The sequence below is a fragment of the Coptis chinensis genome, chromosome 4, assembly GCF_015680905.1.
Source record: "Coptis chinensis isolate HL-2020 chromosome 4, ASM1568090v1, whole genome shotgun sequence".
In the NCBI taxonomy this organism is placed as follows: Eukaryota; Viridiplantae; Streptophyta; class Magnoliopsida; order Ranunculales; family Ranunculaceae; genus Coptis; species Coptis chinensis.
In genome coordinates, this window is record NC_141459.1 from 106,526,258 (window position 1) to 106,537,463 (window position 11,206).

General features: G+C 39.1%; 3 protein-coding genes and 1 pseudogene across 4 annotated transcripts in view; 3 read left to right on the forward strand and 1 right to left on the reverse strand.

Moving 5' to 3' along the window:
* LOC147506704 (chaperonin CPN60-2, mitochondrial-like) overlaps positions 1 to 11,206 on the reverse strand; it is a 98,573-nt gene that overhangs the window by 46,879 nt on the left and 40,488 nt on the right. The gene's annotated exons all lie outside the window — the stretch shown is intronic.
* LOC147506707 (putative disease resistance protein RGA1) lies at positions 402 to 7,022 on the forward strand. The gene is made up of 3 exons (XM_086558750.1): positions 402 to 3,481; positions 3,556 to 3,632; positions 6,918 to 7,022. Exon 1 carries the CDS (start codon positions 626 to 628, stop codon positions 3,377 to 3,379), a length of 2,754 nt encoding a protein of 917 aa, XP_086414876.1. The 5' UTR covers positions 402 to 625; the 3' UTR covers positions 3,380 to 3,481; positions 3,556 to 3,632; positions 6,918 to 7,022.
* On the forward strand, positions 4,200 to 8,149 carry LOC147506708 (CLIP-associated protein-like; annotated as a pseudogene). Its single transcript, XR_015221166.1, has 7 exons — positions 4,200 to 4,560; positions 4,724 to 5,839; positions 5,974 to 6,075; positions 6,903 to 7,022; positions 7,131 to 7,213; positions 7,296 to 7,365; positions 7,976 to 8,149. The product of XR_015221166.1 is annotated as a CLIP-associated protein-like (transcript).
* On the forward strand, positions 8,693 to 11,194 carry LOC147506709 (uncharacterized). The gene is made up of 7 exons (XM_086558751.1): positions 8,693 to 8,841; positions 9,068 to 9,178; positions 9,274 to 9,408; positions 9,514 to 9,627; positions 9,733 to 9,838; positions 9,914 to 9,980; positions 10,083 to 11,194. The coding sequence occupies exons 1-7, from the start codon at positions 8,718 to 8,720 to the stop codon at positions 11,178 to 11,180; spliced, it is 1,755 nt and encodes a 584-aa protein (XP_086414877.1). The 5' UTR covers positions 8,693 to 8,717; the 3' UTR covers positions 11,181 to 11,194.

The window sequence follows — 11,206 nt, forward strand, 5'->3', positions numbered from 1 at the left end:
TATGAAGCCACGGCCTGTTGATTTATCGTAAGATTGTGAGTCCAATAGTCTGCATATATATAGGAATGAAGATAATAAATTTCATAAAATTGGCCGCTGTCCTGACCACCAGGCACCAGTACTTGCTCACTCACCAATTCACCGTGAGGCAATTACATGGTTAAAAGCAATCATCCAAAAGTATAGTAACTACTAGCTCATTGCATTGCCAAATGAAGGCTTCCTTGAGTAGTAGACAAATAAAAAAATCATCAAAAAAAACAAGAGTAGACAAATCAAAAAGACAAGTTGACCCTTAATTATCTTGTTTTTTTGTTTTTTTTTACTCTGGCCAAAAAAATAATTGTCAGACATTTGTTTGGGCATTTTGAATATAATAGGAAATGTCAACATTTTACGCGTAATGTGATTGAAAGTTTAGAAAACATCGGCACTTACCAACAAATTAGAAAACATCATGTTCACCTAACATCAATAATTCATTTGGCTTTGCATACTTGACTCCAGTGTATCTTTCCTTGATTTCGTCTTCCTATCCCATTGTTAGTCTTCACACTTCAAAATCTACTAGAGCAACCTAAGCTTCTTTGTATCTCATTTCTTCTTTGTTGATCAATAAAAAAAAATGGCTGAAGCGATACTTTCTGTTGTCCTGGATCAGTTGACCTCATTCATCCGAAATGAAGTTGAACAGGAGGTGAGGTTAGTGGTTGGCGTTCGTGAAGAATTAAATAACCTCCACACTCATCTCACTTTGATCAAAGCGGTGCTTGAAGACGCTGAAAAGAAGGAAATACATGATAATGCAATTAAGGTTTGGTTGGTACAGCTCAAAGATGTGATGTATGATGCAGAGGATGTTTTGGATGAATGGAACACACGAATTCTCATTTCTGCTAATGGCCCTCACGTTGCCAACAGGGTGCGTTCCTACTTGTTATCTCTGTGTGCTTGCTTTAAACATGTTGGTGTACGCCACGACATTGCTCATAGGATTAAAGGCATAAGAGAAGGACTAGATGTGATTGCTCGCAGCAAGGATCAACTAGGCCTCGTTCAGAGTCATGGTCACAAGGAAGCTCCACAACTCACTAGCTCTGTTGTGGATGTATCGGAGATATTCGGTCGGGATCAGGACAAACAAGAGATACTCAGCAAGTTGCTATGTGAGACTAGTCAACAAGAAACTCAGGTCCGTACACCTATCTTGTCAATAGTTGGAACTGGCGGGTTCGGTAAGACAACTCTTGCGCAGCTAGTGTATAACGAAGAAACTATCGCGACCACCTTTAAGCTGAAAATATGGGTTTGTGTTTCTGAACCTTTTGATCGTGAAAGGGTTGCCAGAGAAATCATTGAACAAGCTACTGGGGAGCCACCAAAAGTGGTTGGGTGGCAATCTCTGCATCAACTTTTGTGCAACTCAGTAAAGGGAAAACGGTTTTTGCTCGTGCTAGATGATGTTTGGACAGAAGATTCCAACTGTTGGGAGCCATTGAAGTTATCTCTGAATGGGGGTGAGCTAGGAAGCAAAATCATCGTCACCACACGTAACGAGGTAGTTGCGAAAAAGATCGGCTCAACTTATACACGCAGACCGGTAGAATTGTCAGAAAATGATTGTTGGCACATATTCAGACAAATAGCTTTTTCGGAAAGATCAGAAGAAGATTGTGAAAGACTGAAGGGAATTGGACAAGAACTCGCGAAGAAATGCAAAGGTGTTCCACTAGCTGTCAAGACATTAGCAAGTCTAATGCGGTGCAAACAAGCAAAAGAAGATTGGATGGGTGTATTAGAAAGTGACATTTGGAAAACACAAGAAACAGGTTTTTTACCTGCTCTTATGTTGAGCTATCACGCTTTGCCGTCAGTTTTGAAACGATGCTTTATGTACTGTGCAATCTTCCCAAAAGACCACAACATAGGGAAGGATCAGTTGGTGAAGCTATGGATGGCTCAAGGTTATCTCGGCTCTGATGGAGCAAGAGAGCTAGAGAGGGTTGGTGTGGAGTATTTTGATGCTCTGGCGATGCGTTCATTCTTCCAAGATTTTGAGAAAGACGATGAAGGAAACATTTTCAGATGCAAGATGCATGATCTCGTACATGACTTTGCCGAGTTCCTCACAAAAGCTGATTGCTCTGTTTTGGTGAATAATGAGAAAATTAGCAGTCACAAGATTCGTCATTTGACAGTTGATGATGTAGAGAATCCATCTATCTATGAAGCGAAGAAGTTACGCACGCTGTTAGTAGGAAAAAAAACCAGGTCGGTACCTTCTGCATTACACCAGTTGACATGTCTCAGGACTTTGGACTTGAGTTATAAATATAGTAATCATGACTTTGAAGTACTTCCAAGTGAAGTGAGTAGATTATTACATCTTCGGTACCTTGATTTGTCGAATAATGTAAATCTGAAGGAATTGCCTGAGACAGTGAGAAGTCTAGTTAATTTGCAAACATTGAAGCTTAAATGGTGTGAAAGTCTTTGCAAACTGCCAGAAGGAATTGGAGAGCTTTCTAACCTAAGACATCTGGAAGTTGAACGCACTAATCATCTAAAGTATTATCCGCGAGGAGGCATTGAGAGATTGAGTCAGCTTCGAACATTAAGTAAGTTTGTTGTGAGTGATGGAAGCAGCAAAGGGTCCGTGATTGGGGAACTAGGAAATCTCAATTTTCTAAAAAGAAGCCTATCTATTACGGGGTTAAGGAACGTAAAAAGTGGGAATGAGGCTAAAGAGGCACAATTGCAGAAAAAGGAAAATATTTCAAGCTTGGTGTTGAATTTCGGATATTTAGACTATGGGCGAGATATTGGAGACGTCAGCAGCGAAGAGGAGATACGAAGGATGGAAGGTGTTCTTGAAAATCTGGAACCACATAAAGAAAGCTTGGAACAATTGGAAATACGGAACTATGTTGGCTCCACGCTCCCTACTTGGATGAGGATGATGTCCAATATTACATCCTTGTCCCTTGATTATTGCCCAAATTTGAAGGTGGAACCGCACTACCTTTTTCCTCCTCGGCTTGAAACTCTGGTATTATGGAGAGATGTAGGTGTTCTTTCAAAATCGTTAATGTCCCTCACCCACAACAACAACCTCAACCTCAAGACTCTTTATATCATAGAATCACCTCATTCCTCTCTCCCCCAAGGATTAAACCAACTCACGTCACTTCAAGAATTGAATTTTGTAGACTGCCCTACCCTTGATTTCAAGCCAGAGGAGTTGAAACCACTCACCATGCTTCGCGAATTGGACATCGGCGGCTGCTCTGATCGTACCAGAGAAGAGGATTGGAGCATCTTAACCCACATTCCCACCATTGAAATTGAAGGGATAGATATTAAAAGGGGCAGAAACTGAGTTAGTTCTTCTGGCGGAAAGTTCATTTTTGATTACACAATTGAACGAAAACATGAAGAAGATTTGGTGTTTTACAGAAGCCCAATTGAAGGAGAAGAAGAGGTCCTTCCCTTTTTCTTCATTTCAGTATTCATTAATTAATAATAAAGCTTAATATTATCTCATTTGTCTGACAGTGAAACTTATTGGGAAATTGCAAGATGGAACTGTGTTTCTGAAGATGATGAGCTATTTGAGTTCAAGATGGATGAAGGTAATTTTTCACGTCGCTGGATTTGGCATGCTTTCTTTGTTATCATGATTAAACTTGATAGATTCAACACCGAGTCTCAGCTACGTATTTCTCCTGAGCCAGACATGCACTTTGATGAAGTTCCTAAAACCCTAAGTACAAATAAGGTGAATTCATCAGTTAGTGAAGCTTTACCTGCGTAAAATAAGTAAAGACAAGTGTTTTTGGTTTATAGTTGGTTGTTTCTGCTTCCTTGGCTATTAGCTATTGACTTAATTACACATTTAAAACTTTGAAATTAGATCTTCTTTTACGGTAGAAGAGATGCTGATGAATAATATATTTGTGTCAACTACTTACTGGGGAAAGTAGATATTTTAGTTTGTCAGTAAATGTAAACCTAGTGGGAAATGAAACTTTGCAGGTGCGATCAACTGCGAGATCTTGTTATCGGATGTTTACAAAAACTTGGCCAGAACTTTCCAGGGAGTCTATTCTCATCTTTTGATCCCATCATTCAAAGGGTATATGTTTCCATCTATTCATGGGATCCCTTATTAATGATATGAAACTCAGTGTTTGATGTGATGCATTTCCGTATGGGTTATAAATGAAGAAAGAGGCGGTGTCCACAGGAGATATGCTTCTCCTTCACTTCGTGATAGAGGGGGGCAATCATTGCATACTCCATCCCAAACACCTACTTGTAATGTACCTGGGTACGGAACTTCTGCAATTGTTGCAATGGACAGGAGTGCAACTCTGCCCTCAGGAACACCTCTCTCTTCTGGTCTTGTTTTATCACAAGCAAAATCTTTAGGAAAAGGTACTGAGAGAAGTCTTGAAAGTGTGCTGCATGCAAGTAAACAAAAAGTTCGTTCTATTGAAAGCAAGCTGCGAGGTTTGGATATATCTGACAAACCTTTGCGATCGACTAGCTTGGACCTTGGTATGGAATGTTTCAACTCAACTACATACGTAATATTACAATGTAATTATTCATTCAGAATAAGTTTATCCATACAGAACTTTGTTTTAAAAATTTACTGCATTATGGATTTATTAACCTTTTCCTTAATGTCTAAGCTTTAATCACTGTTCCCCTGGTGCAGGAGTTGACACTCCATAAGCTCGTGATCCACCATTTCCTCTTGCTGCTCCTTCTTCAAGTCATCTCATGGATTCAGTATTGGCAAGATTCAACTGCCTCCAATATTTCTAGAGTTACAAGTCAGAGCAGTGGGTTAATAACATCCGATCTTATCAGTGCTCAGGTTCAGCTTCCAAAGATCCCGGCAAGTTTTCCTACTGTAGTTGCCTGTCGACTGAGCCTTTTTCATCATATACTACCAAGAGAACTTCTGAGAGACTGCAGGATGGGAGGCACATCGAAGAAAATACTGATACGAGGATCAACAGATGATATTTGAACACACATACGGACAGGCAGTATCTAGACACACCTTATAAAGATCCTTGTTTCAGGGATTCACAAAACAATTTTATCCTCAATTTCCAGAGGCCGCTTTTGAGAAAACATGTGACTGGATGGGTATCTGCTAATAGTGGAAATAGTTTTGATGATAGCCAACTTGCAGTTGGTGAAATGCCAAGTTACATGGAGGGTCCAGTGTCACGTAGTGATGCTTTGAGATCTAGTTCTGACTGGTCTGCCAGAGTTTCTGCTTTTAATTATCTCCGGACGTTGCTGCAGCAAGGGCCAAAAGGTGTCCAAGAAATTACAGAGTTTCGAGAAGGTTATGAAGTTGTTTTTCAAACACTTAGATGATCCTCACCATAAAGTTGCACAGGCAGCTCTGTCAACACTTGCTGAGATGATTCCTTCTTGCAGAAAGCCTTTTGAAAGTTATATCGAGAGGATCCTGCCTCATGTTTTTTCAAGGTTAATTGACCAAAAAGAGTTAGTTCGCCAGTCTTTCTCAACAACTCTAGAAACTGTGAATAAGACCTATGGTATAGATTCTCTCCTTTCGGCTTTGCTTCGTTTTCTTGATGATCAACGTTCACTAAAGGCTAAGTTGGCTGTTATTGAGTTTGCTATCAACTCCTTCAACAAGAACTCAATAATTTTTGAAGGTTCTGGTAACAGTGGCATCCTGAAATTGTGGCTTGCTAAGTTGGCTCCTTTGGCCCATGAGAAGCTAACAGTTTCCAAGACCAGTTCCACTCCAGACGTAGGGGCTAGCATCCCTCAAATTCTGCATCAGGTAAAACCTGAAAAAATGAAGCTGGAAATATACTTGGAGAAATACTTTTTTCTCTCCTGTACATGAGAATATGTGAAACTCCTCACTTGTTTGGAAAACCCCTTTCTGAAATCATGTTTTGTATTTATGTGCAGATTTGCAATGGCAGCGATGAGAATGAAAGTGTAAGCAAGCGTGTTGCACTTCAGCAGCTGATTGATCTTTCAATGGCTAATGATCAATTAGTCTGGAGCAAGGTACTATTTCCTTGCATTCAAGTGCTGTTCTGATTTTATGGTTTTATGGTAGTTCTATTTTTTTACCAGTCTTCTATTCAATGCATTTTTTTTTCCTGTTTCGGTTCTTTCTTTCTTTTTCATCCGAAATCTTCAATGCTTGAGTTCATTACTTCTGTGTAGAATCCTGTGTCTTCATAATCTCTATAGGCAAAATTGAATCCTGTGTAGAAGATAGACATTCACTCGTCATGTGTCTGTTGTTGGTGCTTAGAGGAATTTACTTCATTGTGTTAACGATATCCCCATTCCAAATACCTAATGATTTCTGCTCCAGAATTAATATCTTTGAAGCTTCTTACGACTGGCGAGATATTATTGAGATAACTTTGAATCCATTATTGGCGTCACAAAGCTTAGTTACATGTGATCATGAAACCTCAACCCCTTAAGGACAGATATAAAACATATTGGTACGCGATTATATTACAGTTGAAACAATATAATATATTTGTACAGCGACTTTAGAGGTTCTTAAATGCATTGATTATCAACATCACCCTTTTAATGCTAGTGTCAAATAGTAGGAACTTATATTATTTAGAAGGGTCGGTTTCTGATACTTCTGGAGAGTATATACGTATTACCTGGAGACTCTTAAGTGTCCAGCAGCGCTCAAGTTCTTCTGGATTGTCTAGAATTTTCTCGTATTCCTTCTCTTTTGATTAACATTAATTTTTCTTCACAGAGTCCATGGTTTTTCAAGAGCAACAAATATTCTTTGTGACCTGAACGTACTTATCGGCACAGACTATTTAATCATTACATTTCTTACTAATATTATTTAGACTGTCTGTGGGCAGTATTTCAACCAGATTCTCACAGTTGTATTGGAGCTGCTGGATGATCCGGATTCTTCGATCCGAGAACTTGCACTTTCATTGTTAGTTGAAATGCTCAACATTCAGGTCTGTTGTTTTTTCCAGATCCGGTGTTGGATTAATTATATTAATTTGCAAAATTTGATTTCACAAGACTATAAATCGTAAATATACTGCTGTTATCGATACTTTCAGAAAGACTCCATGGATGATTCTGTTGAGGTTGTGCGCCTTGTGCTAGAAAATTACTTCATGTTCACAAGGATATGGAAGCCAAGGTATTTTTTCCCCCGGACACTACCCTATGATTTTAATACTTAAATCATGCTTTGACAAATCTCTTTTTGTTCAGCCATTCAGGTTTCTAATGAAGCGGAGCGATGTTTGACCGTTGTGTTATGTCAGTATGGATCCATTCAGATGTTTAATTGTAAGTCAATTGAAAAAATTTATGCCGTATTCAAGTTTTTAATCTCCGTGTTGATTCCGTTAGTCATATATATGTATGTCTGAATGTAGCCTCTGATCACTGAATGCTGAACAGAGGGGTGGTTGCACGCCTTCATTCATTATGCAAGGGACTCAATGTAGATACCCAAAAATACCCGCCGCACAGTGTGTGTACCAAGTCCTTAAATAACTGTTGCAGTGTGTATAGGCACACACAAACACACACTAGTGGTTGCTAGTGCCTGCGTCACTCCCAGCTGACCCAATAGGTCGAATCATATTTTCTACAAGCCTTGTGCCTCCAGGGCATGCTTTTGTGCTTTTAAACACGTCACGTGTCTTTAGAAAAAAAACTGTCGTACATAATTTCTCTGTCACATGACACTGCCTCTGTGTGTACAAACTATCCCTCAATTTCACTTTGTAGTATATCAAGGTTTTCAGTTTTCCCTTGTAAATAATTTTTATTTTCGTTTACTGCTTACAGGGTGCCTTTACCTTTGTTTGATAAAATTTTCCTTTGCTCCAATTTACCCTCTTTATTAACTTAGCTTCCTTATTTCTTAAATGGATAACTTCTTCAATATAAGTCATGGATAAATCCCGAGTGGGTGAGTGCAAGCAGGCCATGATGGACAACCTTAGAGATAGTCCGACCGTATTGCCATGGTTTTGCCAGGGAGAAATGGTATGGTGTCATAGCTTCTGATAGTGATTTGGGAGTTGATGACTTAATGTCGCAACTTAATTCAGATATCGCTCGATCCTGAATAAAAAGCCCGGGCGACACTCGAACTGACGCCTGAGTGAAATAATTTTTCAGACGTCACTTGGAGTAACGTCCCTTTCTAATTCTAAAGTAATTTTTTAACTCGGACGTCACTTAAATTTAAATTAAATTGGGACGTCACTTTAGTGACGTCCGAGTTTAAAATCTATTTTTTTTTTACACTTCTCCATTGGGGAGTATAGAGAGTAGATATTTATGGACTCTATAATAGTATACAATTAGAGGTGTAAAATCCTAATGGCACTTACGTGGAGCCTAAGTGGAGGTGTAATTTTACACCCCCCATTAGAGATGCCATTACCTCAAATTTTGGCCTCAATAAAGCAGGTGATACCTCCACCACCTAGAAATGCTCTAAGATGTCTTCTCAATAAAAGTCAAAGCACAATCTGGACTCTAGCGTTTGACGGGCCTTAAAACGCAACCTTTGGGCCCATTTATGTGTTTTTTTCCCTGCCCATTTAAAGGCTCGGCCCATTAAAAGGTGGAAAATGGCGCCAAACAGCTGATCTTGTCATTCTTTGCTGACAAGAAAGCAAAAAATGAGGAGGGCGATGAAAAAGAAAGACGGAGTAGTTGAGATTGAAACATCTCCATTTCCAAAAACATTCAACACCTTCACTTCTTCTTCTTCTTCTACCGCAGTTTCTCTTCAACCTTCTTCAGGTAAACGTTTTTTTTTCTTTCTCCTATCTCATAATCTCAATAACCTGATTTTTTTTTTTTTTTTTTTTTTTTTTTTTTTTTGCCCTAATTTTTACTTCATTTGATCATTAATGCGTAACAAGCAAAAAACAAATGCCCAAAATGCAAGTTATAATGATTGGCTGTTAGATATTGGCCAGTTTTCAATAGAACAGACTAATTTTTGTAAGCCGGTATTTCTTTGTAGATGCAAGGAGATTGAAAAGAGTAAGATTTGAGGAACCAGAAACACTTGCCACATTGTGTTCCAAACCTGATACTTGTTTAAGAAATGCGCCAGGAATCATGGACCGAAACTGTAAGCTACCTATTTAAACTGATTTTATTATAAAGCTTACATAAATTTTTTACTTTTTCTTCTTGAGAATCTTCCATGAAAAAACCAATATGCAGGTAAAGAACCAAAGACTTCTGAATACAAATTCTTTAAGAAATTCCGTGAAGAGGCTGGACGCAGTTTCCGTTCTTATCAAGTTAATAAAAAGAAGTACCAATTGGAGAAATCTGAAGTGTATAATCACACTAAAGGTACTTTCTTGATAGATATTTCCTTGGTTATGTATAATTGGGCTAGTATTCCAATGCAGCTTAACCTGACACACAATGATGATCTCGATTACCCTTATTATGCAGAGCGGATCAAGATGGTGCAATCCAACCATGAGTTTGGATCCCCTTCACATATAGAAAAGGTCACACCTATCAACACCATGGTGCCCCTTTCACCAGGAGTCTCAATGAACTCAGGTAAACTATACTATCATAAGTCATTATAAAATAGTGTTGCTGTTAGAACATAGAACATATACGTATAGCCAATTGAGTTGCTTTGTTCTAATATTAATACCACAGGACCTGAACGCCAACAGAAAGACATATTTTCTGTAAAGAGGCAAAATTTAGTTCGTTTGGCTGCTAAGACTGCATCTCTTGACATGAACGAGATCTGCACAAAGGGGTCAGATACTTTCCTAGAAATGAACTCCTTTCTATTTGTCTGATTTCAGTTATTGATTGGATTGGAAATTTTCAGGTATGATTTGGTCTCAATTCTTCTTGAGCGGTTGGTCCCTGCTGAAGGCAATGTGGTTGCAGAAACCGTATGATCCTTTACCTCTTAGTTATCTATGTAAACTTGTAGCAACATGTTATTATAACATTCTAAACTGATGTTATTTGAAACAAAAAACTGCTGTTCTCAGAGTGACGCAAGATTCAACATCGAGTCTCAGCTACGTGTTTCTCCTGAGCCAGACATGCACTTTGATGAGGTTCCTAAAACACTAAGTAGGAATGCTATATCTGATTTTGATGGGAAAAACTTCAGGAATAGTTTGTTGGAGCCGTGGTCCAGTAAGTCCAGAGAGTGCATTCTGCAACAAGAGGTTGGCGTGGATTTGGGCTCTCTATTGAGTTGGCACCCCAACAAAATCCACCTTGACTATGAAAGACGGCAACCTGAAGATGTAGGTAGTGAGGGTGCTTTAAGTGTACATCCTGAAGAGGACTCTGCTTTTGTTCTTCACCCAAATGAGGAGTTTTCATTTGATAGAGATAGGTATGCAGCATTGGACTACACGCCAATGCCATCGAGATTGCTTTGCTCAACCCGCAAAAACTTCCTGTTTAACTGTGAGTCCCCAGATACCTTGTTTGGTGTGAGTAGCAAATCAAGCTTCGAAGAGTTGGATGGTCTTTGTTGTCCAAATGAGCTCACCTCTGATAATGACAGAGGTGCAAAGTTTCTCGGTTGGGATACTAACATTATGGAGTATGATCAGAACTTCTCGAGTACTTGTGGTTGGGCACCGAATTTCAGTCCCACTTGGAGCACTCCATCAGAAAATAACTTGCAAACTCGGAACTGTATATTCAATGCAACCACCCCTCCATTTGCCCATAGCATCCGTCAGTGTTCAGATTTTACTACGAGGGGCACATGTTCAGGAAGCTATCTTATTGATCCTTTTGGAAGACAAGCCTCTGAAGACGAAGAATATCAAGTTCAGGAACCTGATCATTTTCCACTGGCTTTATGTCATAGCCCAAAATACCTTTGTCTGGAAGAACAATGCAGGTTAGGCAGAACTATGGAAGAAACAAGTATATTTCGTTCACCACTTAGTAAGAACAGATTTATGAGCATGATCTTCAGTGAGAAATATACTCCTGCTTTGGGTACTCTCCTTCAATCCTCTGAACAGATTAATGAATCAAGCCAGCATGAATCACAAGAAATATCTTGCGATTACGACGGAGATGATGCCAGACAGCTATGTTTAATGGATTCTTTGCTTTGAATGTACTAATTTCAGTACCGGTATAT

Excerpts from the sequence above, each read along its gene's own strand:
- LOC147506707 (XM_086558750.1), top strand. The coding sequence starts at position 626 with ATGGCTGAAGCGATACTTTCTGTTGTCCTGGATCAGTTGACCTCATTC.
- LOC147506709 (XM_086558751.1), top strand. The coding sequence starts at position 8,718 with ATGAGGAGGGCGATGAAAAAGAAAGACGGAGTAGTTGAGATTGAAACA. Across the intron at positions 9,179-9,273 it reads AGGAATCATGGACCGAAACT|GTAAAGAACCAAAGACTTCT; the intron begins GTAAGCTACCTA and ends ACCAATATGCAG. Across the intron at positions 9,628-9,732 it reads AGGAGTCTCAATGAACTCAG|GACCTGAACGCCAACAGAAA; the intron begins GTAAACTATACT and ends TTAATACCACAG.